Below are 25,190 nucleotides of genomic sequence, written 5' to 3' on the forward strand. Positions count from 1 at the left end.
ATTGCCAGTCCTTCTGGGCATGTGTGCGGGGGATTGTGGGAAGACACTGGGGACAGTCTGTTTCCAGGTGAATGAGCCTGCATCCTTGCTGCAAAGTGTATGGGTTACCAGCCCCAGTGAAAACAGCTCTGCCCCCTCCCCCCCATCCCCCAGCACGTCATGCTGCACTCACAGTAGGGCCAGTTTGCCTGGCCTGAAAGCACCACCATATGCAGGTGAGAGGGTTTTGTGTGTGGACACGAGGAGAGGTGGGGGAATCATAGAATATCAGGGTTGGAAGGGACCTCCTGGTCCAACCCCCTGGTCAAAGCAGGACCAATCCCCAACTAAATCATCCCAGCCAGGGCTTTGTCAAGCCTGACCTTAAAAACCTCTAAGGAAGGAGATTCTACCACCTCCCTAGGTAACCCATTCCAGTGCTTCACCACCCTCCTAGTGAAAAAGTGTTTCCTAATATCCAACCTAGACCAATCCCCTCCTGGAGCCACACTGCATTGGTATAAACGGTGTCTATGGTAAGGTTTTGCAGTGCACTAGTGGATGAAATCCCACTGGGAGGCAGCGTAGCCTAGTAGATAGGAGACCACGTTAGGCATCGGAAGAACTGGGTTGCAGTCCCAGCTCTGCCGTGTGATGGTCAGACAGTCACACCTTCTCCTTGGTGTCCCTCCCAGTCACATTTCTATGCAGCTGGGAAGCTCTCGAGGGGACAGGCTGTATCTCTGTGATTGTGCAGCACTTGGCATGATGGAGCCCTGATCTCATTTGGCCCCTTTTGTTGCTATTGAGAATAACAGTGCAGGCCTAAGGTGAGAGTTGGGCTTTTGGGTTTGGGAGAGTTTGGGTGAGTGAGTCCACCGCACTCCTCACTCTCCGGCCAAGCCTCACCACTAGCTTCTCTACTCCTCTGCTAGAGGCATAGCAGATCCTTAGCAGAACACATCTGAAGGCAGCCTCCATCCCGTTAGAGCCTAGACTTCTGTTTGTACATACCAAGTGCACTACAGTTTCCTTCACACGCCTTTGCTCTATGGGAGCCAGCGCAGCCTGACAAGAGTTTCGCTTATGCAGGAATTACAGACGTTCATTTCTCCAGTGCCTCTGTGCTAAAATCAAGGGTGGATTTCAAAACACCAGCTGCCATCTACTGGAGAGTTTTGTCTATGGAGTTCTCTGGAATCCCTGAGTTCACTCTCCACGCATGCAATTCACTTGTCCGTTTAGTAACACTTAGACTGCAACCCATTAGCAGGCCTTTATTAGAGAGTATGAGGGGCTCATTCCCTTGGTCATGTTCTGACGACATTCTCCCCAGGTCCAGCGAGCTGGAGAAGGAACCCGCTAACTGTCCTCTGTTTGCAGTTATTTCCATTGCCATCTCTCTTGCTACAGAGACCAAAGTCAGAGGTGAGGGTAAGGGCATGCAAGACCAGATTCGTGTCATTTACAAGAGGAGAGGTGCAAAAATGATAGCAGCGTTCACAGCTGCATTTGGCCCTTAGTATTTATGGACGTAACCTGTGCTCATGAAATCCCAGGGCTAAGAGTGACACCGGCTCCCCAGGCAAGGAGGGCCCTGCATGCCCAGTGAGCTTTTACTAATTGCCCTTAGTGGTCTGTCTCTCTCTTTCTACCAAGTGGGTTATTGGCAGTGGGGATCTGGAACCATAAGCTTCTGTTGTCTGAGCTAAAAGACCCAGCTGTGGCAGCTTCATCAACCTGCCATCACTAGCGAGGGACAGAGCATCATACCGAATAGGTGTTAAACCGAGCTTTTTGGAGCAAGGTTACACAGAGGGTCAGATCTGAAGTCAGTAAAGAATTCTCCCTTGGACACATCAGCAGGGATCTGAGATTATCCGCACCTGATTTTCTACTCACACTAGCGTAACCCGGGAGCAACCGCAGTGAAATCAACACAGTGACCCTGGTATAAAACTGGAATGAGAAGAGAATCAGGCCCTCTGGGTTTTAACTCCTTCCTTCCAGCTCATTTGCCCTACATTTCCCCTGGATGTAAATTGCTGGCAGAAGCTGAGCTGCTGCAGAGAAGCAAAACCAGGGCTTCCTCCCTGAGTCTGGAGAATGTCCCGTCTTCTTCAAAGAGACAGAAAAGCACCTTTATAAAAATACCTCTTTTCCATTCTGTCTAGTGTAAAAATATAACATTTAGTATTCATAATAAATAGACTCTCTGCTCTGGACAGCGACTGTGATGGATGGATCAGATTGGCCCAAGGGGATGAATCAGCTGCCGTGTCTGGCAACCATGGAACATCCCTGGAGCATCACATGTCCAAGCAATGTCTCTGGAGTGTGGATGACTCGTGAGTCCAACTGCAGGGGAGCGGGTGTCTGCACCTGGTCATGTGGCTGAGCGCGTGGGTCTAGGTCCCCGCAGCAGCTCCTCCTGGCCGGATCCCCATTCGTGCACCTCAGAGTCCCTGCTGTTGGCAGACGGCATCTCAAACTCCATCCTCCGGCGCTGGCCAAACACTTTCTCTTGTAGTTCAATGATGTCATTCCTGATGTCGGCCATCATCAGGAGCAGGAAGTCAAAGGAGCCTGGGGGGCCCTGTTGCGAGAGAAAAGAGAGGCTCGCTGTGAGCACAGAGCTCTGTCCCAGTGGCTCAGACCGGACTGGCCAGAGCTGGCCAAACTTAAAGATGTCCAGGATTTCATTTCAGCATACCCCAGACCCTGACTCATGGCAATAACAATGACACCATGTTGCAGCTGATCAATGCCAGCCTGATGGAGGTTGTGTTTGGGGAATGGGGGAGAGTGGCAGGAAAGAGCTGGTTGCATGTAGGAGAGGCTCAGCTTGGCTGGGCATTGCTGCTAGGTACCTCCTCACCTCTCAGGGATGGATTTGCCGAGAACGCACTCTTGTGGGGTAGTGTTGCACCATCGCTATGATGCACATGGGTGGGCTCAAGTCAGCCAGGTTCTGTGGGCCCAGCCTTGCTCGTTATGAACAGAAAGTTCCCTGGTCAGAGGGGTCTTTGTTAGCCATTAAAGTCAATGGAGCTGCACTGATTTATACCAGCTGGGGAGGGCCCATTGACATCCAAGGCGCTGCGTCAGTTTACGCCAGAGGGGGGTCTGACCATGTGTATACAAATTACTCCTTCCTCTAGGCTTCCCATCTTCTCCCATTGTGTCTATTGGATTGTAAGCCACTGGGACAGGGAATGTCTTTTTTGTGTGTCTTGGCCAGGGCAGAACATGTTGTCTGGGCTTAACGTCTACCAAAATAAGATAGATGGATTGTGGGGAGGGCGCGTGTGTGTAGGGGGGTGTGCATACTTGTGAGACGCATCCAGCATCAGGCTAACCTTAGATATTTGCTCAGACCCCTAGGGCCTGATTCTCCACTGCCTTGAACCTTGTGCAGCCATTTACACCCAAACACAGTGGGAACCAAGTGCTAACGAATCAGACTCGTTGAATTTCAGACTCACTTGCCCAAAGAGCAAGGCACTGGGGACTTGGGGCCCAGGAGGAGGTTTCTGACCCTTGCTTTGCCTGATACTCTGTGCTGCTAATTGTTTTTCCATTCTTACCGGTGGCCCTCGGGGACCGGGGTGTCCTCGTTCACCCTAAAACAGAAAGCAAAGGTCAGAGCGGGGACTAGCAGCAATATGATTTCTGTTGCAGAGCAGGGGATGGGATTTAAATCATTGTCAAAACCCATCTGTGTTGAAGGCAGGGTCTTTCAGGTGGGGATAAAGCTGCTGTGGGATTTCTCAGTGACAGGCTGGGAAGTTAATGTTTTCCTGGATTCTGCTGGCTGGGGATATTCTATGCTTTTGCATGTAACTGTTGTCAGGGTGCCTAGAATCTGTGCTCTGACCTGTGCCAGGCTGATTGCCACCAGCTGAGGGTCTGGCCTGTTGTTTGTCCTCAGAACAAGCTGCGTTGCTGGCTAGAGCTCAGTCCCAAAACCAACTTGCACCAAAGATATTTTCGTACTCATTGAGAATAAAACGACCTCTGTGCTGGGGCATATAGGCCCTGCTCTGGCTGGCAGGGGTTTAACGAGGGTCTGTGGCTCCAATGAGCCCCACCCTGCTACATCTGCAGCCAATGTCAGGTGTGGAGAGGGGAGTTCAAAGGAGAAGGCCCAGCTTAGCGCAGGGCTGAGCAGGCAGAAGATCAGAGTTCTGCTCTCTTGGGGAGAGGAGCCTGGTTACAGCCAGGAGTCAGGGACAGCTGGCAGCCTGGCTGAGTCTCCCTGTGGATGGCATGGATGATCTGGGCGACTGACCCAAGGGGGGCAGTTTGAAGACAGCCCCAGAGCAGAAGCCTGGAGTGCTGATGAAGATTCCTCAGATGGCCCTGTTCTGAGCTCATAGCTTGCTTGTATTTTGGGACTTCGAGACCCAGAGGGGTGGGACTCAAGCATACCTGAGCTGGAGGGCTGAAGCCCATTGCGCTGGACCCTGTGAGAGACAGTGACTGACTCAGAGACACTGTGACACGGTGAGTAATGCCCGACTGGGCCACAAGGGGGAAGCACAGAGATGGGCCCCATCACTCCTCAAACACATAAAGCCATCTGAGCAAAGGTAAATCAAATCCCATACTCAGCACCTATTCCTACAGTACCTTGCATCCTGCAGGCTCCCAAAGGGTTTTAACAAACTGTACAGACACAGGGACTGCTCACCTACCACTGAAATGCAGCCACTTCTGGGATGGAGTGCCTCACCTGTTCCGCACAACACCAGCGGGTTGACAAGATGTAACCACTCAGGTTGCAATTGGGCCACGACACCACTTGTGCGGAAAGTTTTGCTGCCCAAGAGGAGGCTGCAGCTACAATGGGAGCATGTATTTGCCCCCCATACGTCATGCCCACTGCAGCTGGTTTTGAGACTAGAATGGGCCAGTCAGAAAAGTGCATGTTTGGTACCACTGCAGTGTGTGACCCCAGCAGAGAACCTCGGGTCCTAATTTTCCTAGTGTAAACGGATCAGAATTGGTTTGCACTGGTGTAGATAATGGCCAGAGAGACAAGGTACTGGAGAATCAGATTCATTTTCTCCTGGCTATAGGTCACTAAAGGAATTACGTTACTTTCGCTGGGAACTGAGACACGGGACTGGGAAACAGAGCTGTGGGAGAGCCTCTTTGCAGCAGGAACCCCTGTGTGTATGTGTACAGCACCTAGCACTGTGGAGCCCCCCTGGGGGCCTCGAAGGCCATACAGATAATAATGGAAGCCATGGTACCTTCTGGCCATTCCTCCCCGGTGCCCCAGCAGCGCCCTAGGAGAAGCACAAACACAGAGCTTAGCACAGTAGTAAACAAGATCATTGCAGTTCTGGGTCTGCAGCAAGTGCATCCAGAGAGTGGAGAGTGTGTGTCGCATTGGGTGGGGCTGAGAGCCTGCTAGCTGTGGGGCGGGGAGCCTGCTCTGGTGGCTTGGACAGAGGAAGGGCGCTGGTGGCTGGAGGTCCAGCAAGTGGATCTGGTGATGGGGAAATGCTGCTGGCTGTGGGTCTCTTGGAGAGAAGGGGAGAGGCAGGAAGCACTGGGGGCAGTGGGTCTCTGCAGGAGAGCGGCAAGTCACTGAACCTGACTGGGCAGGGTTGGGTTGTATGTGTGGGAGGGGCCCATCTGCCAGATCTGGGCAGGGGAAGGAGCCATTGGCCGATGGGGATGGTGGGCTGGACTCCAGTGCTCTGGGGGTGGGACCAGGATGCATGACCCAGCAAATGGGACTTTTGCTACTCACCACTGGTCCCCTCCGTCCGATTTTGATATGTGCAAAGTCAGGATACGGTCCCATTGGGCCCATGTCCCCGCGGGGCCCTGGGGTTCCCGGAGGCCCTGGAGGTCCCACTGCCCCTGGACTCCCTTTCTCCCCTGTTGCACCTGGGTCACCTTAACACAGAAAACATTGTTTGATTTCTGAATGAGGCCTTCTAGAAGCAGAGCAACTGAGAGCATTAATACTGGAGAAGGCCCTGGCCCAGGACCCCCAGCCAGAGGGATTGGATCCAATCTTTACAGAGGGCCTAGCCCACTGCTCCCAGGTTAGGAGGCATTTCTAATCTACATCCTGAGCAGAAATCTCTGCTTGGGTCCATGTCCAGTTCATATCCAACCTGGATGTCAGCCCAGCACCCCCCTCCCCTTCCCTGGGAAGCCCTAGAGCTGTGAGCCCAGCACGGAAGGGGCGGGAGCTGGGACCAGGAGGCTGGTAACTGAAAGCTGCAGGTTTGAGGCAGTCTAGGCTGGTTTGCCCATTGCTTGTTAAGAGAAGTGTGTCTAACCCCCACTGCCCCCAACCTCCACCACCGCTAGGTTACCTGCCAAACGGGCCACATTCAGGGAAGTGCTCCTGCTGGCTAGAGAGACGCTACCTAAAAATACTGCCACATGACAGATGGCAGCTAAGGCCTGGTGTACCCTTAAAATGTAGATCAACCCAGCTATGTTGCTCGGTGTGTGGAAAATCCACCCCCTCCACCGAGCAACATAATTAAGCCGACCTAACACCTAGTGTAGATGCAGCTAGTTATCACCTCCCAGAGAGGTGGATCACCTACACCAGTGGCTCTCAACATTTCCAGACTATTGTACCCCTCTCAGGAGTCTGATTTCTCTTGCGTTCCCTCAAGTTTCACCTCACTTAAAAACAACTTGCTTACAAAATCAGACCTAAGAATACAAAATACAAATACAAAAATACCATAGAATTCTAAAATAAATCCATTGGAAGATAAATATTGTCTTTACATTTCAGTGTATTGTATATAGAGCAATATAAACCAGTCATTGTCTGTGTTAAATTTTAGTTTTTCACTTTCTTCGCTAGTGCTTTTCATGTAGCCCGTTAAAAAACTAGGCAACTATCTAGATGAACTGATGTACCCCAGGGGTACACCTACCCTGGTTGAGAACCACTGACCAACACTAATGGGAAAACCCCTTCTGTCACTGTAGGAAGCATCTACAGTACAGCAACACAGCTGCAGCACCTGTAGTGTAGACGCAGCCTAAGCTATCTTCCATCCTGAAATGGGCCAAAGTATTGGGAGGGGATCATTTACTGCTGAAATGCAGCCACCTCTGGGGTGGAACATAGCAGTCCTCCTTCTCAAGTGACACTGCCATTTTTAGGAAGAGGGGAAAGAACATCCCCACCCAGAGGGTGAATTTAGGGGAGTAGGATGTAACACTCTGATGGGGGGCAGAATTATCCCCCTAGGATTAGCTCTGCATGGGCCTCTGCCATCATCCCTGGAGCATTAAAGTCAATGTCTTCCACTGCACCATCCACACTGCCCTAGGCCCTGCTAGTCTCCCCAGGAAAGGGGTGAGCCGTGCCAAGCCCAGAGAGTTAATGCAGCCTGCTATTTCCAGGCTAGTGGGGATCCAGGCTTGAGAAATTAGCCAGGCCCAGAGGGTAACCCCAGCCCCGCTCTTGGCAAATGTGCCACGGGGACGTAGACTGTCCATTGCTCGCCCACTGTAGGTGTTACTCCTGCACTAGTGGCTTGATTGCACCAACCCGGCCCTATCGCGTCCCTCTGACAAACAGGATTCCCTCTTGGTCTAATGCAGGACTTTTGCACTGGTGAACCCTTTCACACAGCAAGCCTCTGAGTGCGACCCCCCCTTATCAATTAAAAACATTTAAAAAATATATTTAACATCATTATAAATGCTGGAGGCAAAATGAGGTTTGGGGTGGAGGGTGACAGCTTGTGACCGCCCATGTAATAAACTTGTGACCCCCTGAGGGGTCCCGACCCCCAGTTTGAGAACCTCTGGTTTAATGAAAACCAGTGCTGGGTCAGACCTTCACAGGCATCCAGGGTTTCCCACCCCAGCAATCTCCAGCACCCCAAGATGTACCTGGAGGCCCCGGGAGGCCTGGGGGCCCTAGAACAGGAGGATGATGCGAGGGGTCTGCTGGTTTTCGGTTAATCCTCATCCAGGTTGTTCCACTCTCATTATCCAAGCCAGGGAGCCGCAGCTGGAGAGGGGAAGGAAAAGAAGTGCAGACAAGCCCTGGAAGGAGGGCGGGTCAAAAAACTTCTGCAGCCTCATGCCCCAGGGGATAGACTGTCAACAGAGTGATTCCCAGTTGCAGGGGCTGGAGAGCACCATTGAAAGTGGGGGGGCATAGATTCATCCTCCCCCACAACTGACCTTCCTCTTCCTCTCGCAGCCTCCCCAGCAGCCTGATCCCTGGCCCATGAGCACCTATGCCCACCCCTTCCAAATCTGAGTGAGCGGCATTGCAACCTAGCACACAGGGTCACAGAGCCTCTCAAGATTGCTCCAGCCAAAAAGTGGTCAGGCCGTGGCCTGGGTGGTCCCCCTGGCTTCATGGCCTATGCCCAGCAGGCTTAGGAGGCAAGGGAAACCTGCTGCAAAGGGTATGCAGATTAGCCAAGAGAGGGAAGATCTCTGGGGAGAGGGTCCTGCCCCTTGCATGCCCCTCCCCAATAGGAGTGGCTGGAGAGATGATGCCACCTCCTGCATGCCCCTCCCCTGATGGGAGTAGCCAGAGAGGCATCTACCCCAGCACATCATTTAAAAAAAAAGCCACGTGGGCCATACTCAGCACAGGTACAAGTGGATGCAACTGTGCTGACTTCCATGGTCTTGTGCTCACTTTGCACAGGTCTGAATGTGGCCCTTGGATCCATTTCTGCCCCAGCTCTGACTGGTGTGACAGACCCAAACCAATGGGGTACAGGAGTCTGGTAGAGGGACTACAGGTCACTGGGTGAGTAGTTTTCTGTTCCCTGCATGACCAGAGCAGGGGCTGCACTAGAGTAACCAGGAACTTGCTAGAACCAATTAAGACAGACAGGCTGATTAGAACACCTGCAGCCAATCAAGGCAGGCTAATCAGGGCACCTGGGTTTAAAAAGGAGCTCACTCCAGTCAGGCAGGGGGAGCCAGAGGAGAGGAAGTGTGTGTGAGGAGCTGGGAGCAAGAGGTACAAGGAGCTGAGAGTGAGAGGGTGTGCTGCTGGAGGACTAAGGAATACAAGTGTTATCAGACACCAGCAAAGAATCCTGTGGCACCTTATAGACTAACAGATGTTTTGGAGCATGAGCTTTCGTCTGTTAGTCTATAAGGTGCCACAAGATTCTTTGCTGCTTTTACAGATCCAGACTAACATGGCTACTCCTCTGATACATCAGACACCAGGAGGAAGGTCCTGTGGTGAGGGTAAAGAAGGTGTTTGGAGGAAGTCATGGGGAAGTAGCCCAGGGAGTTGTAGCTGTCATGCAGCTGTTACAGGAGGCACTATACACAGCTGCAATCCACAGGGCCTTGGGCTGGAACCCGGAGTAGAGGGCAGGCCCGGGTTCCCCCCAAACCGCCCAACTCCTGATCAGACACAGGAGGAGTTGACCCAGACTGTGGGGAATGTCACTGAGGTGAGCAAATCTGCCAATAAATGCAAGACCCACCAAGGTAGAGAAGGAACTTTGTCACACTGGACTGACTGAGCACGCCTGTGTGATCAGAGCGACCACTTCCTGGACTACCTATTTCTTTTCAGCTCTGACTTGGTGAGATTTGGTTGCAGGGTGGCAGCCCCAGGGGCCTGTAGAGAGTTGCTTCCGCAGGTTTGCCCTAGACAGCTGTCTGTTGGAGCACTACCAGCTGTGGCTGACCAGAAGAGGCTCAGAAGTCATCGTCCCACCTTGTGTCTCAGCTGGGAGACCGTCTGTTTCATACTGGTGAACTCCTCGCAGGTGATGGAGCAGGACCTGGTGCCCATCAGGGTCTCCGACTTGACCACTGTGGTGCCTGGAAGAGAATGACGCATCTGTGTCAGTCGGCAGCAGGAATGGGGAGGGTGGACCTGTAGCCACGGGTCAATGGAGCTACATCTGCTTGAGCCAGGGCTGGCGTGACCCCAGGGTCAGACAGTGCTAGGACTCGATCCCTCTCCTGATTCACAGACTCACCATTGCTGGATTTCAGGCAGGTTGTCCCATCAGACGCTATGTAATAGCCAGGCTGGCAATGGCACCGGTAGCTGCCTGGGGTGTTCGTACACAGCTGGTCACAGACGGCACCTCCACTTTCCACACACTCATCAATGTCTGGGGGTGAAAACAGAGAAATGTCAGCCAGAGCTCAGCCAGGGGAGCACCAGGGGTCACGGAGGCCTCGCCAGGGAAATGGACGCAGTAGAAGGGAGTTTCCTATCATCCTGCAGGCCAGGCCAGGAGATTCACACATCCTTTGGGGATGGCAACCCTGAGGTGGGTCTCTGGGAACCTTTCCCTAGATTCCTACATTGGATGCTGGAGCCTAGGGATGGCTGTTACCTGGAGTAGCCTCTCCTGCAACAGTGTCCTGAAACCGACCCCAGGCCATGGAAAGATATGTCCATTTATCACACAGGAGCTATTTTGGAGCCAGGCCATTGCCACCAGCCCAGGCTAAGGGCGGGTACCCTTGGGGGCACTCACCCAGGCAGTAAGGGTGCAGGTGAGTCTTGTGGCGCTCTCTGTCAAAGCGATAGCCAGGGAAGCACGTGCACAGGACGCGACCGAAGTTGTCCGTGCACTGCTGCTCACACGGGAAGTTGGCACACACGTCCACGCCTGCAAAGAGGGGCAGATGGAGTCATGCATTGCTGTACTGACCACTCCTCCCATGTGCCTCACCCTGGGGGTCAAGCACAGTGGGTTGGACCACAGCCAGTGCAGCCTTGCAACTAAGAGTGACCCCCACACACACAGGACAATGCCTTGCCCTGGGCCAAATTTTCAGCATGGCTCTGACTTTCCTGTAAAGATGCAGATTTACACCAGTGGAGGATCCGGCCTATGTGTCCTCTCCATGTGTAAGTACTTCATGACTGGGCACTCCCCAGTAACTAGCATCCTCAACCCAATCTCTCCCTTCCACCAGGCATCCTCCAGTCCCCACCTCCCTCTCCCAGCTGCCAAACCCTCCCCCCAGCTCTAACTGGCAGGTGACCCAATTCCTCTCCCAAGCCTCCCAACCTAACTGCGTCAGAGCTTCCCCATCCCGCAATGGACCCACCCCACCCTCTGTCTAGCAGCACCCTAGCTGTCTAGCAAGAGCACAGACTCCAGACCATCATGCTCTGGACTCTGCTGAGAAGCTGGAGGGTCCCACGTTCAACAGAGACAAGAGATGAGCCTGGAGCAAACCCAGTTCCAAACACCCCCGAACTCTGGGGAAGATCCGGATCAGAACTTTGTGACCTGGACCCACCTCCAGAATGGAACTGATGGACCCTTTCCCACCCAGCACAAAGCAGAATGCAGAAAGCCTCGTCTGCTGAAATACCGTGTGATCAGTGCTGAAGGTGTGATGTGTGAAAATAGAGAACTGCCGTCACGTGGTGCAAGAAGCAGCCCTGTCATGAGCCAACATCTCAAGAGCTTTCACCCCTGGAGCAGGCAGCGGAGAAGACTGCCCAAATCATGCAGCGAAGTCTCCCAGGGTCTTTCCAGGTGGATGGTATCATCCTGGCTTTTGTCTGACTAGATGATCCACACACAGGTGACATCTGTGGCTTTAGTGCCACCTGAGAATAAGTGTGGACAGAGTGAGCAGAATGGGAGAGATCTCCTTTTTATACTTACTTTCCGGGATACACTGGCCCATCACAAACCTATAGCCCTCACAGCATTTCCTCCTGGGGGAGAGAGAGAATCAGACTATTATTTATTTAATTGTACCACCTAGGAGCCCTAGTCATGGCCCAGGACTGCATTGTGCTAGGCGCTGTTCAGACACAGAACAAACAGAGAGGAGCTGCCAATCTAAGTACAAGACAAGAGACAACGGATGGATACAGACAGATAGGTGAGCACAAGGGAACACTGAGATACTCTTGGCCTCCTTGCCGGGCAGTGGCCTCTGCACACCAACAGTTTTTTGAAGGCCTTATGGCAGAGGAGCATTTTGAGGAGAGACTGGAAGGAGGCTGAGGTGGCTTTGCTGATGGTTACGAGGAGCTCCTCCCGCACGTGAGGGGCAGCCTGGCAGAAAACACAGAGAGGCTTGTTTGAAAATGTAACATGTGAGCGCTGGACGCCATATTGTGGGCCACTTGCCAGCTCGAGAGTGAACGCGAGACTAACAAACGTCTGCCGAAAAGCAGTTAGCTTCTGTCATAAGCAACTGGGAGACCTCACAGAAACAAGCAGCGCCAGATTCCTCACTGCATCGCTCCAGTGTGAGGCCAGTGTCATTCCGCTGACATCAATGGAGACGCGCCAATGAAAGGAGTGACTCAGGGCCATGCATCAGCGGTTTTAGGGGCTTGGCTGAATACTGAGGACCTTATTCAGGCACTGCAATTTACAAACCTGAAATGAGGACTCTAGGATTTGGGCCTGATTCTATCATTTACATCTCTGTGAGACTGTAATCTAGAATTTCTTACATTGCTTATTATTTGTACCCCAGCAACTAAGACCAAGGTCCCACTGTACTAGGCACTGAGACACAAAGAACGTACAATCCAAATAGACAAGGTCACACAGCAGGTCAGTGCCAGAGCTGGGATTAGAACCCAGATGTCCTGGGTCCCAATCCAGTGCATTAGCCACTGGACCATGCTACCTCTCCGGTAGCTATAGGACAGCTTCGGCCCTGAAGTGCTTAACAAGCATTGGGCCCACTTGTCCCTTGTGCCTTCATCTTTCTCTTTTGCTGACGCTGGAGCCTGAGGATGACATCGGGTCATTTTGTTGGATACCTGCACCACAGCTGTTTCTGAGGAGCCCGTGCACAGGATTTTTTTTTGTAGACCTTTCCAAATATATTCACAGCTGGACTGATTGTTCCCTCCCCTTTGTACCCCCAAAGAGGGCTGCAGTCGCACACTGTACCACAAGGGGGCAGCACCACCACAGTGTCTCTTGTATCTACTTTATGGCAGAAAAGAACCCAATCTCTGTGTTTGAATCAAGGGGCGCGAGAGGCGGGATCAGCCAGGTGCCCAGAGCACTGCCCTTTCTTTCAAGCCACCCACCTGACCCCTGCAATTGTGCTGGAACCAGGAAATGGAGCATGCTGAAAGCCACCTCTGATGCATGCTGTCCCCTTAGCTCTGCTGCACTCTAGTTAATAAAAACAGCATGGAGGAGGATCCAGCAGAACATCTCCAATCTCTCTCCCTTCCCTTCCCCTGCTCTGTCTCTGCCCCTGCCCTCTCCGTCTGGCCCAGCGTACTTCTCCAAACCCAGGTCTCCTCTGAGGCCACCCTCCATGTTACTTCTGGCATTGTGAGGTTCCCAAGGAAGGCTGTTGACCCACTGTGAGTCTGGGCCTCTGCTGGCTCTGATCCCATGGTCCCAGCCCCCTAGGAAATGAGGATTGGAGCAGTGGCGTGACCTGCCTATAGTCAGGCAGGTGATCAGTCACAGAGTGAAGAATAAGAACCCAGGAATCCGACTCCCCTTCCCACGCGCTCAGCGGTCGATTGTTAGGCAGCAATAAGGAATTCACTGACAGCTTAAAAACCTTCCACTGCAGACTGAGCCCCTAATCTCCCGAAGTCATGTCTCAAGCCCTAGACGGGATGGGCAAACAAGAACACAATGGAATTGAGTGTAACAGGGCACTATGGAGAGCAAAGATGGATTCCCAGCTAGCACTGGCAGGGCGTTGAAGCTGGAGTCTGACCTGCCACAAGCGTGCTGCTCTGCAGAAGCTAATTTCTCTCAAGATTGAGCCTTTTAGTAATGGGGCCTTGCTTCCCCAGGGGAAGAAAGGGCTGCCTGGAGAATAAGCAAGAGTGGATGGTACCCCAGGGCCAGGCTCTAGCCAAACTGAATGTTAATGTCTACAGAAGCCATGTGCTGAGAAGGGAAACCTGTCCCCCGCCCTCGGTCCTTTCATTAAAGCCAGGGCAGGCTGTCAACACGAGACACGTCCGTGTGGAGCGGTGCCCTGACGGACTGCACACCGGCAAGGTTTGGAACAAGGCGGCCTGCTTTTAGCTGGGCTCTCAGCGCTGGAGGAAGCGTTCAGCCCCAGGAGAGAGGGAGCCGAGAATGGGCCCAGCGCTGGAACCAGAGCCAGTAGAAAAGCTTCGGTGGGAACATCTGTCCCTGTTCGGCAAAAGCTGATTTGACTAAATCAAAATGTTTCCTGGGACTGTCTCATTTTCAAGGGGAAATGATTGAAACGCTGGTTCGATAAGGTAAAAATGTTTCGTTTAGACCTTTATCGACACGAAACATTCTGATAAAGTCAAAATGCTTCAATTGCATTGTTTTGACCCATCTCACCCTGACCCTTCCCCCCAGACCTGGGTCGGCACTGCCACGCTGACCCCGTGGGCAGGAGGACAAGAGCCAGCCTAGCCTTGAAAGCGCCTGGCTGTTGGCTCACCTCGTGTGGACCCGACACTTGTAGCCGGGTCCCGTTGCCTTTGGGTCAGGTTGCAGGGCTCTACACTGTGTCCTGCTCTGGGATTTGGACAGGTGGCAGGCTGTGTCAACTGCAGCTGGTGATGGAGACCAGAGCAGGGGCTGCAGAGAGCTGCCTGGTATTCAGCTCTCTAGCATTAGCGCTCTCCACCGACCTGCCCTCCCTTCCCTGCTTGGTTCTCAGCACTGCAGTCCCCAGACCTGAGTCAGAGCATCATGTACATGATCATCGGCCTCTGTTTCATGTTGCTTTCCCATTGAGAAAGGAGCTGGGTTAGCGGCTATGCCGTTCTCTGCAGCACCTCTTGCTGGGAGAGACTGGGACTGCAGTGGGTTTAGCTTCCTCTGCTGCCCACCAGGGAGAGAGGTCACTTTCCTGCTCCCACGTGGGATTTCCCTGGAGAAAGGCATTTTGGCTTGGAGCTGCCAACCTCTTCCTCGGGCTGTATCTGAGCAGTTTGTTTTCTTTCTGGCGCGCGGTGCTGGGGAGGCCCTGTGCTCACGCCGTGTGTCACATTTTCCTTTCTAAGCTTAATTAGCCGCCCCATGAGTCTTCTGCCCCATACTGGGTAAAGTTACTGGATTCCATCTCCTAGCCAGGTCACAGAACTGCTGGGGGCTGAAGCAGGACTCTTAGAGCGACAAAGAAAGAGCAGGGGGCAGAGGGGGCATGTGGGAGTACAGTTTGTGGTGTACAGAAGTGGGGCCATTACAGTCGGAGGCAGCCTGTGCCAGGGGTTAGAGCACAGGTCTGAGAGCCAGGCCCTTTGGGTTCCTCTATTCCTGGCTCTGCCACTGACTCACTCTGTAATCTTACGCAAAAGCTCCTTCCCCTCTCTGTGCCTCAGTTTCCCAGTTTTTAAAAGGGGGATAACACCTCCCATCTTTGTAAAGTGCTTTGAGATCTAAAGCAAACTAAGCCAGGCATGGGAGGGGGAGGAGATGGAGGAGCAACACCCCCAGAGCCTGAAACAACACTAATTCCTGCTGCATGTTCTGCCTTCCTGCTGGGGAGCAATGGCCATCCAGCTACTGGGCCTGCTTCAGTCTCTAGGGCTGCACAAAGGGAGACCTGGCCCGAATATGTGGGCGGAGGGCCTAGATCCCCCATCCCTCTGCTACCGACTCCATACCTCCCATTTACCGCTTTAGAGGAGGGAGGACAGTCAGCCACCCTCTCACTTGGCTCCTTCTCTCCATTATTTAAGCTTTAGTTTAAAACAAAGTTTCCCGCCCCTCTGCTTGCAGAGAAAACCTTTTGGGGGTGTGGTGCTGCCTGCCTGAGTCTGCAGCCAGCCAAACACTGGACTGCTTTCTGCTCCCACTCGTCTGCATGTAAACTCGGTTCCAGGGAAGCCAATGGCACCACACTGCTGTAAAGCCAGTGGGAGTTAGGCCAGACTTAGGCTACCTGGCTCTGATAGAGGGGGGCCTTGATGCTGGAGACTAATAACAACAATTTCAGCAAAGAGTCCTGTGGCACCTTATAGACTAACAGACGTATTGGAGCATGAGCTTTCGTGGGTGAATACCCACTTCGTCAGATGCAAGCAAGAAGCAGGTTAGAGATAACAATTTTAACACCCTCCCCCGCCCCAACACACACACTTATTTAGTCCACCACTGCTCAGTCTAGCAGAGGCTTGTCCTGGAGTATCTTAGATCTTCACTCCGCATCCCCCTGCCCCTGCCACACACAATTCCAGGGCTCTGCTTTCCTTTGCACTGTCCACTTTGGTAGGCCTTATTCATTTGGGCTGATGTGCTGGCTAATACCTGTCAAAGAAAAAATCCCAGTTTGGAGGTTTGTTTCCCTTGCTGCTACAGGTAGTAGCATCACCTTCAATGCAGTTTCTCTCCTGATGTCTGTTTCACAGTGCGCTGGGTGAAAGGGAACAGGAGATCAGTGGCAGGGGAGGTGGGGAGTACATCCATCATCACCACCTCTGCATGGTGAATGGATGCGTCTAATGAGAGAGAGAGAGCCCAGGGGTATGTAAGTTTCATCTGCCTGATGCTAGAAGCAGGGCAGTGGTGACCTCGTGGTAACAGACTGGCACAGAGGCTGCTACTGGCTGGGAAGTGCTGTGAGCTGGGGCTCAGAGACGAGACAGAGTGATCCCGGCCCTCTAGGGAGAGAGCAGGGAAGCAGAGCAGAGAGCACCAGCCAAGGTCAGCTTAGTGCTCCAGACGGGAAGCAGGGAGATGCGTCCCTGGGAACAGAACAAGGATGAGAGAGTCTGGTTAAGAAAGTCAATTGAATTCCCATGCAGGGGGGATAAGAGTCCAGACGACCCTGTGACAGGGCCCTTAAACCAACTGTATTTTCTGCTTTGGAGAATTCCTCCTATATAGGGGGAATCCTGGCAGAGTCCATATGCGGGGGGGGGGGGGGGGAGGGTCTAGGCCATACCCCCATGTGAGTCTCTAGCACCAGGGCATGTTGAAGGAGAGAGGGGTCATGGCCAGCATATTCCTGTGCATTGGCTATTCCCAGCTGTTGCAATGGTCCTTGGAGGCCAGACACAAGTGAGGGCAGGTCTTGGGGCTGATCTGCCCTGGGCCAGAGCCAAACTGACTCCCTAGCAACTTCAGTATAGGGGAGACACCTTGCCACCTTTCCCCACCCTCCTCCAGTGCCAGTCCCCACCCCCCTGAGCGCCCCTCCAGTGCCAGGATGAATTTGGCCCTTTGTACCTCTGTTCTGTGGTGGGATGGGCACTTTAAAAATGCTGAACAGAGAAGCAGGGGATGATCCTTGCCTAGCTCCACCAGCTGGTGCAGAAACCAGTTAGACTAGCAGGTGCCCAGTTAAATCGCTGGCTCTGGAACCACTTAGCACTGGATCCCATGCCCCACTCCCATAAACCACCAAACAAAACTGTTGATACTGCAATGAGCTAATCATGGGATCAAGTCACCAATGTACCAGCGGCCTGGCTGCTGTCTAAGGGTCTGATCCTGAGAAGGTTCCCAGTGTAACTCCTACTGCAAGCATCTTGCAAACCCAGTCTTCCCTGCCCCTAGGCAGGGAGTGCCAGTCAGTGCAAAGGGGTGAGGGCTGCCATTTGTCTCAGAGACACAGGGAAGCTAATCTAGCTGCAGGCCTGGGGAGCAGCAGCAGGTGGAGATGAGTTTTATGAGGGCATAAGCTCCATGAAAACCATCCAGGCTGCAGAGCTGCAGCAATAACAGGGAACATTACAGAAAAAGCAAAGGGATTTTGCTGATATATGTTTTATAAAGCCACTTTAATCCACAAGGGGGGGGACTGTTAGAGACGTTCCTGGCATCTGCCTCCACTGGACCGTTACATGTGGCAATGGCATGAACCACGGTGGGACAAAGGGGGCTGATGAAATCTGAGGCAGCTGCGAGCATTGGGGAACTGCAGGGGAAAGGTTCACTGGAAGGGAGAAGCCTTGTAGAATCCCAGAAGTGGACACACTCAAATGGTAGCATGGAGGAGATGGTGGATTCTCTGTAACTTGAAGTCTTTAAACCATGATTTGAGGATGTCAATAACTCAGCCGGAGGCTAGGGGCCTCTTACAGGAGTGGGTGGGTGAGGCTCTGGGGCCTGTGACATGGCGGGAGGTCAGACTAGATGATCATGATGATCCCTTCTGGCCTTAAAATCTCTGAGTCTATGAGATGCGCTTCAGGAGAGAACTAGTCGACACGTGCACCATTACAATTGCTGTTGTAGTGATGCCGAGAGGTGCTGGCCACGCAGACAGCAGCAGAGATCACTGCCTCAAAGAGCTGCCAGTCAAAATAAACAAGACAGACACAGGAGAGGAGAAGAAACAGAGATGCAGAGGGGGCAGTGACTCACTGATAGGGTGACCAGACAGCAAGTGTGAAAAATTGGGACAGGGGGTGGGGGTAAAAGGAGCCTATATAAGAAAAAGACCCCAAAATTGGGAGTGTCCTTATAAAATCAGGACACCTGGTCACCCTACTCACCAAGGTCACCAGCAGACCAGTGGCAGGGCCTGGAACAGAACCCAAGACTCGCTGTCCATTGCCCTAACACTAGACCACGCTGCCTGCTGAATTTCTCTTTCAAGTGTTTTTAAAGTGTGTCCCCCACCCAGACGCCGAGCAGGAACGAATCACGCAGGGCCAGAGTGGTGAATAAGGACCGCGCATGCCAGCACTGTGACTCAGAGATGTTCTCTGACCATGAGTGCTGGGAATCAGCAACTGAACAAGCCCTCCGGTCACTGGTTAACCAATTGGGCCCTGGGGCGGAGGCTGATTACCAGCTCAGATTGGGGCTGGAGTAGCTAATGAGCTAATTAGCCCATTAATAAGGAGACTGGATAAAAACGCAGGGGAAGGAAGTGCATGGAGGGTGGTGGCAGCGAGCCGAGCCAAGCCGGGCCTGACAAAAGGGAGTTCTCTGGTGGAGTCACCTCTTCGCCTCCCACCTTTGGAGAAGGGCTGGTAAAACGAGAGGCCATTGTAAATGCTGTGCATGCACGAGTCGGGGAAGGTGATGGGGTGAAACACTGTGTGTAAGCTGCACCGTGGTATCTACACAAGAGAAGGTCTGTGCGTGTGCGGAGCAAAGAGGACAGGAGCAGGGCGTGCCCCAGCACAAGGCCCAGCAGGCACTGCTCTCTAGTCACTTGCGCCTCAAAGGTATTTAGGTGCCACTGGAAGTCAGGAGCTGAAATGCCTTTGAGCAGTGGCTCTCAGCCTTTGCAGATTACTGTTGCCCTCTCAGGAGTCTGATTTCTCTTGCGTACCCCCAGGTTTCACCTCACTTAAAAACCACTTGCTTACAAAATCAGACCTAAAAATGCAAGTCTCACAGCACATGATCACTGAAAAATGGCTTCTGGTCTCATTTTTACCATATGATTATAAAATAAATCAACTGGCATATAAATACTGTACTTACATTTCAGTGTACAGTATATACAGTCGTATAAACAGGTCATTGTCTGTGTGACATTTTAGTTTGCCCTGACTTTGCTAGTGCTTTTTCTATAGCCTGTTGTAAACCTAGGCAAATCTCTAGATGACTTGATGTACCCCCTGGATGACCTCTGTGTACCCCCAGGGGTAAGTGTACCCATGGTTGAGAGCCAGTGCCTTTTGAGGACCTTGCCTGGGACACTGTCCATTGATTTCTTGTGAATCTGATGCTTGGTCTGTTTGCTGAATTGGCCGCACCTACCCCACGTAGTCAACAGGGGGAGGGGCAAGTCTAGTCCTTGCCATTAGGGGGAGTGGGCTGGGGGCAAGTTTCCCTCTTGTGCAGGGTGATGGAATGGGGGAAGGAGAAGGTTAGCACGCTGGCTGATGAGTCAGCTGCAAAGAACTCGGCAAAGCAGCTGGTGGGGCAGGGATTGCAGCTTCAGGGCCGAGTCCTTGGGGGGAGACGCTTGGCAAACGCTGCTGAGATTCATCCTGCGCTGCATTGGAGAGGGGGCCCAGCTGAAGAGGCAGGAAATCCTGTTCTTATACACTCATCCCCTTAGCACCCCGCTCTCCCACCCCTGGTGGACCGTGGGGCAGGCGAGAGCCTGGTAGGGCAGAGGCCACGCCGGCAGCCCCTTGGGAGCTGTGTGTTCATGTGCCCATCTAGCAGAATGTAGAGAGGGGCAGAAAATAACCATGTCCATCTCTGGGGAGGCAGCACTCCAGCACTCCAGCATCCGTGTCAGTGCCACTCCCCTAGCTGTTGGGCTGCGCAGGCTAAGTCCAGGTCAGGGTTGTGCTGGTGGTGGCGGCGTTGCCAGCCAATCTGAATTCTGGGCAGAAGTGCAGAGCCCACTAGGGGAAAGGTGTGGCCACAGAGCTCAGAACAAGGAATGAAAACCAGGGTGCAGATAAGAGGGTCAAAATGAGACTGCTGGCTGGGGACCACATGCGAAGAATCCTGGACCGGTCCCACTGCCATCCCTATCATTGGCTTAGTCCCAGCAGCCTGTAGATGGAACGATCCATTGCCCAATGCCAACCCCCTACTCTGCCCCCTGCTCTGGCTTTAAGTTCTCTGTGGCTCCTGCTGGGCCGGGTCCTTGCCCTGCATGGGCTGCTGCTGCCGAGCTGTGGGGTGTCTCTCCAGGCAGGGTACAGCCCAGCAGAGTGGAGATGTCTGTGGCACAATTCAATTAAAAGCAAAAGCCGTGTTCCCACAGAGTCGGGGGCAGAGAGGAGCCTGTGGTTTGTTTTCTCAAACCCTCTGTGGAGACACTTTAATTAAAATGACCTTCCAGTCCCGCCATCCCCCAGCCTCACAATGCACCTCGAGGTCTGGCACTGGTGCCTACCCATGGCTTTAACCCTTTGTTCCTCCACAGCCTGGGCCCTGAGCATCTCTCCTTGCTGGCCCAGCCCCTCCCAGTCGCTCCCCCCAGTTCCTGCCCAAAGATTCTCCTCTCGGCACACCTGGACTCTGGCATTCTGCTCTGTGCACAGAGACCAAGTTCCTGAGGGCAGCTGTGCAGGCCGGAGAGGGGCACTTCACCCAGTGTTTCCCTGTTGATACACCCTAGCCTTTCACAGCCTTTCCGCTCTCTAAACCCCATCCCTCTAGTACAGCGGGGTCTCATTTAGCCAGACAGCATTGTGTGAGCTCCTGATCCACTTGTCTGTCTGTCTAGGGGTATGGTTACACTTGCAGTGATACAGCGCTGCCGTGGGAGTGCTCCCGCGGCAGCGCTTTGAAGTGCAAGTGTGGTTGCAGTGCCAGCGCTGGGAGAGAGCTCTCCCAGTGCTGCACGTACTCCACCTCCCTGTGGGGATTAGCTTGCAGCACTGGGAGCTGCGCTCCCAGTGCTGGGGCAGTGTTCACACTGGCGCTTTACAGCGCTGTAACTTGCTGCACTCGGGGGGGTGTTTTTTCATACCCTTGAGCGAGAAAGTTGCAGTGCTGTAAAGCGCCAGTGTAGCCAAGACCTAGGATACAGCCCTTATCCCCCAAATCTCTAGGCACCGCCTGAACGTTTGCACCATTAGCCTCACAGTACACTTCAAAGATAGGGCAGCGTGATTAGCCTCACTTTACAGCTGGGGAAACTGAGGCACAATGAGGCTAAGTGATAGAACCAGAGCCACACAGGGAGTCTTGTGGCAGAGCTAGGAACACTCTGTCCAAATCTAGCGCCTTAACTACAGGATCATTCTTCTGCTTGTAGAACTGATAAATGAAATTGTTTTTAATTGTTCACTTTATTAATGTAATGTCTGTTCACCATTCACTACACTTGCCTACATTGTAACTTCTGTTCACTGTTTGCCATATTGTAATTCAAACCCCATTTTAAAACAATCACTTCATTTTGTAAAAGCTTCCTCCAACCTTCATTTTTGCAAACCCTGCTGTGATCTTATTAGTTTAGTTTAGCTGTGTGACTGAGGTATGTATGGATGATGGAATCAACCTCCAGCCCCAGCCTGTCCAGATGAAATAAAGTTCAAACCCCACCAGCTTGAAGATGCAGACCAGAGCCCTGACAAAGTAAGAGTCCACCCTAAAAAGAAAAGGTACAATAGAAGGAAGATCAAAGCCAGGTCCTAGGCTGAAAGTCACGCCTGCAATTGATGGGTGATCAATCACCAAACCCAGAGGCAGTGTGACAGCAAGACCTATAGACTCTGGAGTCAAACTAAAGCCTACAAAAAGGATGGGTGAGATGGAAGACTTTGGAGGGTAACATTCTGCTGCCAACATGGAAGGGAATCGGTGCATGCCCAACAAAGACCCAGCTTTCCTGGCCAGTTAGCCTCCACAAGCTACGAACCCAAGCTGCAAAATCACGCCATGAACTCAAGCTATGTCCAGGACTGGTAACTATGCAGCAGCTGCAAAACATCTGATGGATGTGTGTGTGTATGAATGTGTGTGTGTGTATAAGTATTAGGTATAATGTGTGTGTATAAGGATTAAAATATTAGTTATTGGTCATAAATCAGATTGTTATCATAATAAATGTGGCATCTTTGTCTTGCTCCCTGAAAAGATCCTGTGTTGTTTTGTCTGTACAACATTATTGGTGGAGAATGCAAAGGGGGAGCAAGCACAGAATCCACAGTTGTTATAAAAACTGGTGTGCACACCACCAGCTTTAGTAAGCCTGGAACTATAGGAAAAAGATTGTAAACTTTCAGTTAATTAACCACAAACTCGGAAGGAAATAGAAGTTTAGGTTTAAATCTTGTTCAAGTAGTAAAATACTATGCACTGAGAATTTTTATAATTAAAAGATATACGCACCCTCGGTCATAGGAGGGCTGAGAAAAAGGGGAGAGGTTTAGCATCCCTCTCTCCACCCCGAACTGCTGGGGGGAAATAATTGGAGGTGGGTATATCCCCGGTCATAGCAAGGTCAGGCAACAGGAGGAGGACTTAGAGATCCTCGCTCCACACTGAAAAATCCTACGTGCATACACCCTCAGCCATAGCAAGACTGAGCTAAAGAGGAGAACTTAGGGCTTGTCTACATCAGAAAGTTGCAGCGCTGGTGAGGGAGTTACAGCGCTGCAACTTAGGAGGTGTACACATCTGCAGGGCACCACCAGCGCTGCAACTCCCTGTTTGCAGCGCTGGCCGTACTCCCGTTTTGTCTCGGGTGTAGAGGATCCAGCGCTGGTGATCCAGCGCTGGTAATCAAGTATAGACACTTACCAGCGCTTTTCTTGACCTCCGTGGAATAAGCAGGTATCCCAGCATACCTGAGGAAGCCTCTGGTAATCAAGCTGGTCTCCTTTCCCGGTTTGCTCTCGCGTTCCCCGAACCCGAGCAAGCAGGTCTCCTTCCCTGCGGTTTGCAGGGTGGTTCGCGGAACGCGAGAGCAAACCGCGGCGAAGCTGGTCTCCTTCCCCGGTTTGCTCTCGCGTTCCCCGAACCCGAGCAAGCAGGTCTCCTTCCCTGCGGTTTGCAGGGTGGTTCGCGGAACGCGAGAGCAAACCGCGGCGAAGCTGGTCTCCTTTCCCGGTTTGCTCTCGCGTTCCCCGAAACCCCTTGAAGCCGCCCAACAGCGCTGCAGTGTGGCCACATCTAACACCACTTGCAGCGCTGGTTGCTGTAAGTGTGGCCACTCTGCAGCGCTGGCCCTATACAGCTGTACTAATACAGCTGTAACAACCAGCGCTGCAAAATTTTAGATGTAGACATGGCCTTAGTGTTTCTCGCTCTGATCCTGGAAAGGATTTTTATAGTTGGTGTATGAACTGAGTGAGTGAGTGAGTATGAACCCTTGGTGGTAGTAGGCCGAGGGAGGCTTAGGGTATGGCTACATTTGGAATTTCAAAGCGCTGCCCCGGCAGCGCTGCGGGAGCGCTGCCGCGGCAGCGCTTTGAAGTGTGAGTGTAGTCAGAGCGGCAGCGCTGGGAGAGAGCTCTCCCAGTGCTGCATGTAAACCACATCCCTTACGGGTGTAGCGTGCAGCGCTGGGAGCCACGCTCCCAGCGCTGCTGCCCTGATTACACTGACGCTTTACAGCACTGTATCTTGCAGCGTTCAGGGGGGTGTTTTTTCACACCCCAGTTGCAGCGCTGTAAAGTGTGAGTGTAGCCAAGGCCTTAGTGTCTCTCCTTCTGGCCTAGAGAGGGTTAAGTTGCTCTACCAGGAGTTAAAAAGGGAAAATTGCTCTTTCAGGAGTTGCAAGTTGCTCCTTCAGGAGTTAAAAAGGTTAAATTGCTCTTCCAGGAGTTAAAAAGGGAAACTGCTCTTTCAGAAGTTGTAAGCTGCTCTTTTAGGAATTAGGGGTTATAATGCTTGATATTTGTCAATTTGGTTTTGTTGTCGTCGGTCGTTGCTCACAACTGTTGGGGAAAATATTTAAAAAAAACACTGTCTAAAGATATTCTTAAAAACAACAAATTGGCTAGGTATATAAACCCTCAACTCCAATGAAAAAGGAAGCAACCGCAATTTGGCTTCTATGGAAAACCTGTAATGAGGTATTCCTTCAATTGGCTAAATGTAAAAATAAAAAAACTGCACCAAGTTTTACAAGACTCTGCTGCAAAAGCAGAGAAATAAAAATGTATGTAGTACTCAAACCTAGTTAGATGCCCTTAAGGTTGGGTACAGAGAGTTAAAACAGCACTCTCACATCTTACAGCAGCAGTAACATCAGAAAAAGGAACATTTGAGACCCCAAAAGGGGCACATTTTGGGGACCTCTCTGGAGAGTGGAAAGGGGAATATTTGGGTAGATTCCTCCTTCCAGGGCCAGAATGCCATTGCAACAGTAACAACAGTGCCTGCTTCTGCCTCAGACCTCCAGGCCATGGCAAAGTGGCTGGGGATTTTAAAATGGAAAAAATCTAAAGTCACAAAAAAATGCACCACTTAATTAGCATTTGTGCAGCCCCAAGTACTGAACACACTGTGGCAGAGACTAAGCAGGGTCTGCCATGTGGGAGCACTGTGCTAATTTTGTTTCTAAGCTTCTATTTTTCAGGCTCTAAACCAGAACATCAGGAGAGCTGGTACCAGCTGAAGGGTTATAGTGTCGCGACTAAGTCTGTGTTCAGTGTTCCGTGTTGTACGTTCTGTGTCTGTCTCTCGTCGGGTCCTGTGCTGGCACTGGGTCCAGAAACAGAGAAATACTACACTAGACAGGATAAATGTCTTTTACTCTCTCTACTTCCCCCATGTCCATCCAACTTATCAATCACCACTTGTGTCCAGAAGACTTTCGTCCCCAGTGCATCAGGTTTATTTTTTGTTAGGTTCTCTAATAGTCATTTTGTTGTTAATTTTTGTTATTAATACATTTGTATTGTTAGTTACATTTTCTTGTATTGTTAA

The 25,190-nt window shown here is 52.1% G+C and overlaps 1 protein-coding gene across 1 annotated transcript in view; it reads right to left on the minus strand.

Moving 5' to 3' along the window:
* Positions 1–1,306: 1,306 nt before the first annotated feature.
* LOC127057768 (collagen and calcium-binding EGF domain-containing protein 1-like) overlaps positions 1,307–25,190 on the minus strand; it is a 38,189-nt gene continuing 14,305 nt past the window's right edge. Inside the window, exons 3-11 of the mRNA XM_050966826.1 lie at positions 11,613–11,665; positions 10,464–10,598; positions 9,954–10,091; positions 9,686–9,792; positions 7,873–7,993; positions 5,744–5,892; positions 5,238–5,273; positions 3,567–3,602; positions 1,307–2,575 (exon numbers count right to left, since the gene is read on the minus strand). Of these exons, the coding sequence (XP_050822783.1) occupies positions 2,366–2,575; positions 3,567–3,602; positions 5,238–5,273; positions 5,744–5,892; positions 7,873–7,993; positions 9,686–9,792; positions 9,954–10,091; positions 10,464–10,598; positions 11,613–11,665 (985 nt within the window). The 3' untranslated portion in view covers positions 1,307–2,365. The remainder of the gene's footprint in view (positions 2,576–3,566; positions 3,603–5,237; positions 5,274–5,743; positions 5,893–7,872; positions 7,994–9,685; positions 9,793–9,953; positions 10,092–10,463; positions 10,599–11,612; positions 11,666–25,190) is intronic.

Source organism: Gopherus flavomarginatus, chromosome 9 (genome assembly GCF_025201925.1).
Source record: "Gopherus flavomarginatus isolate rGopFla2 chromosome 9, rGopFla2.mat.asm, whole genome shotgun sequence".
Lineage (NCBI taxonomy): Eukaryota > Metazoa > Chordata > Testudines > Testudinidae > Gopherus > Gopherus flavomarginatus.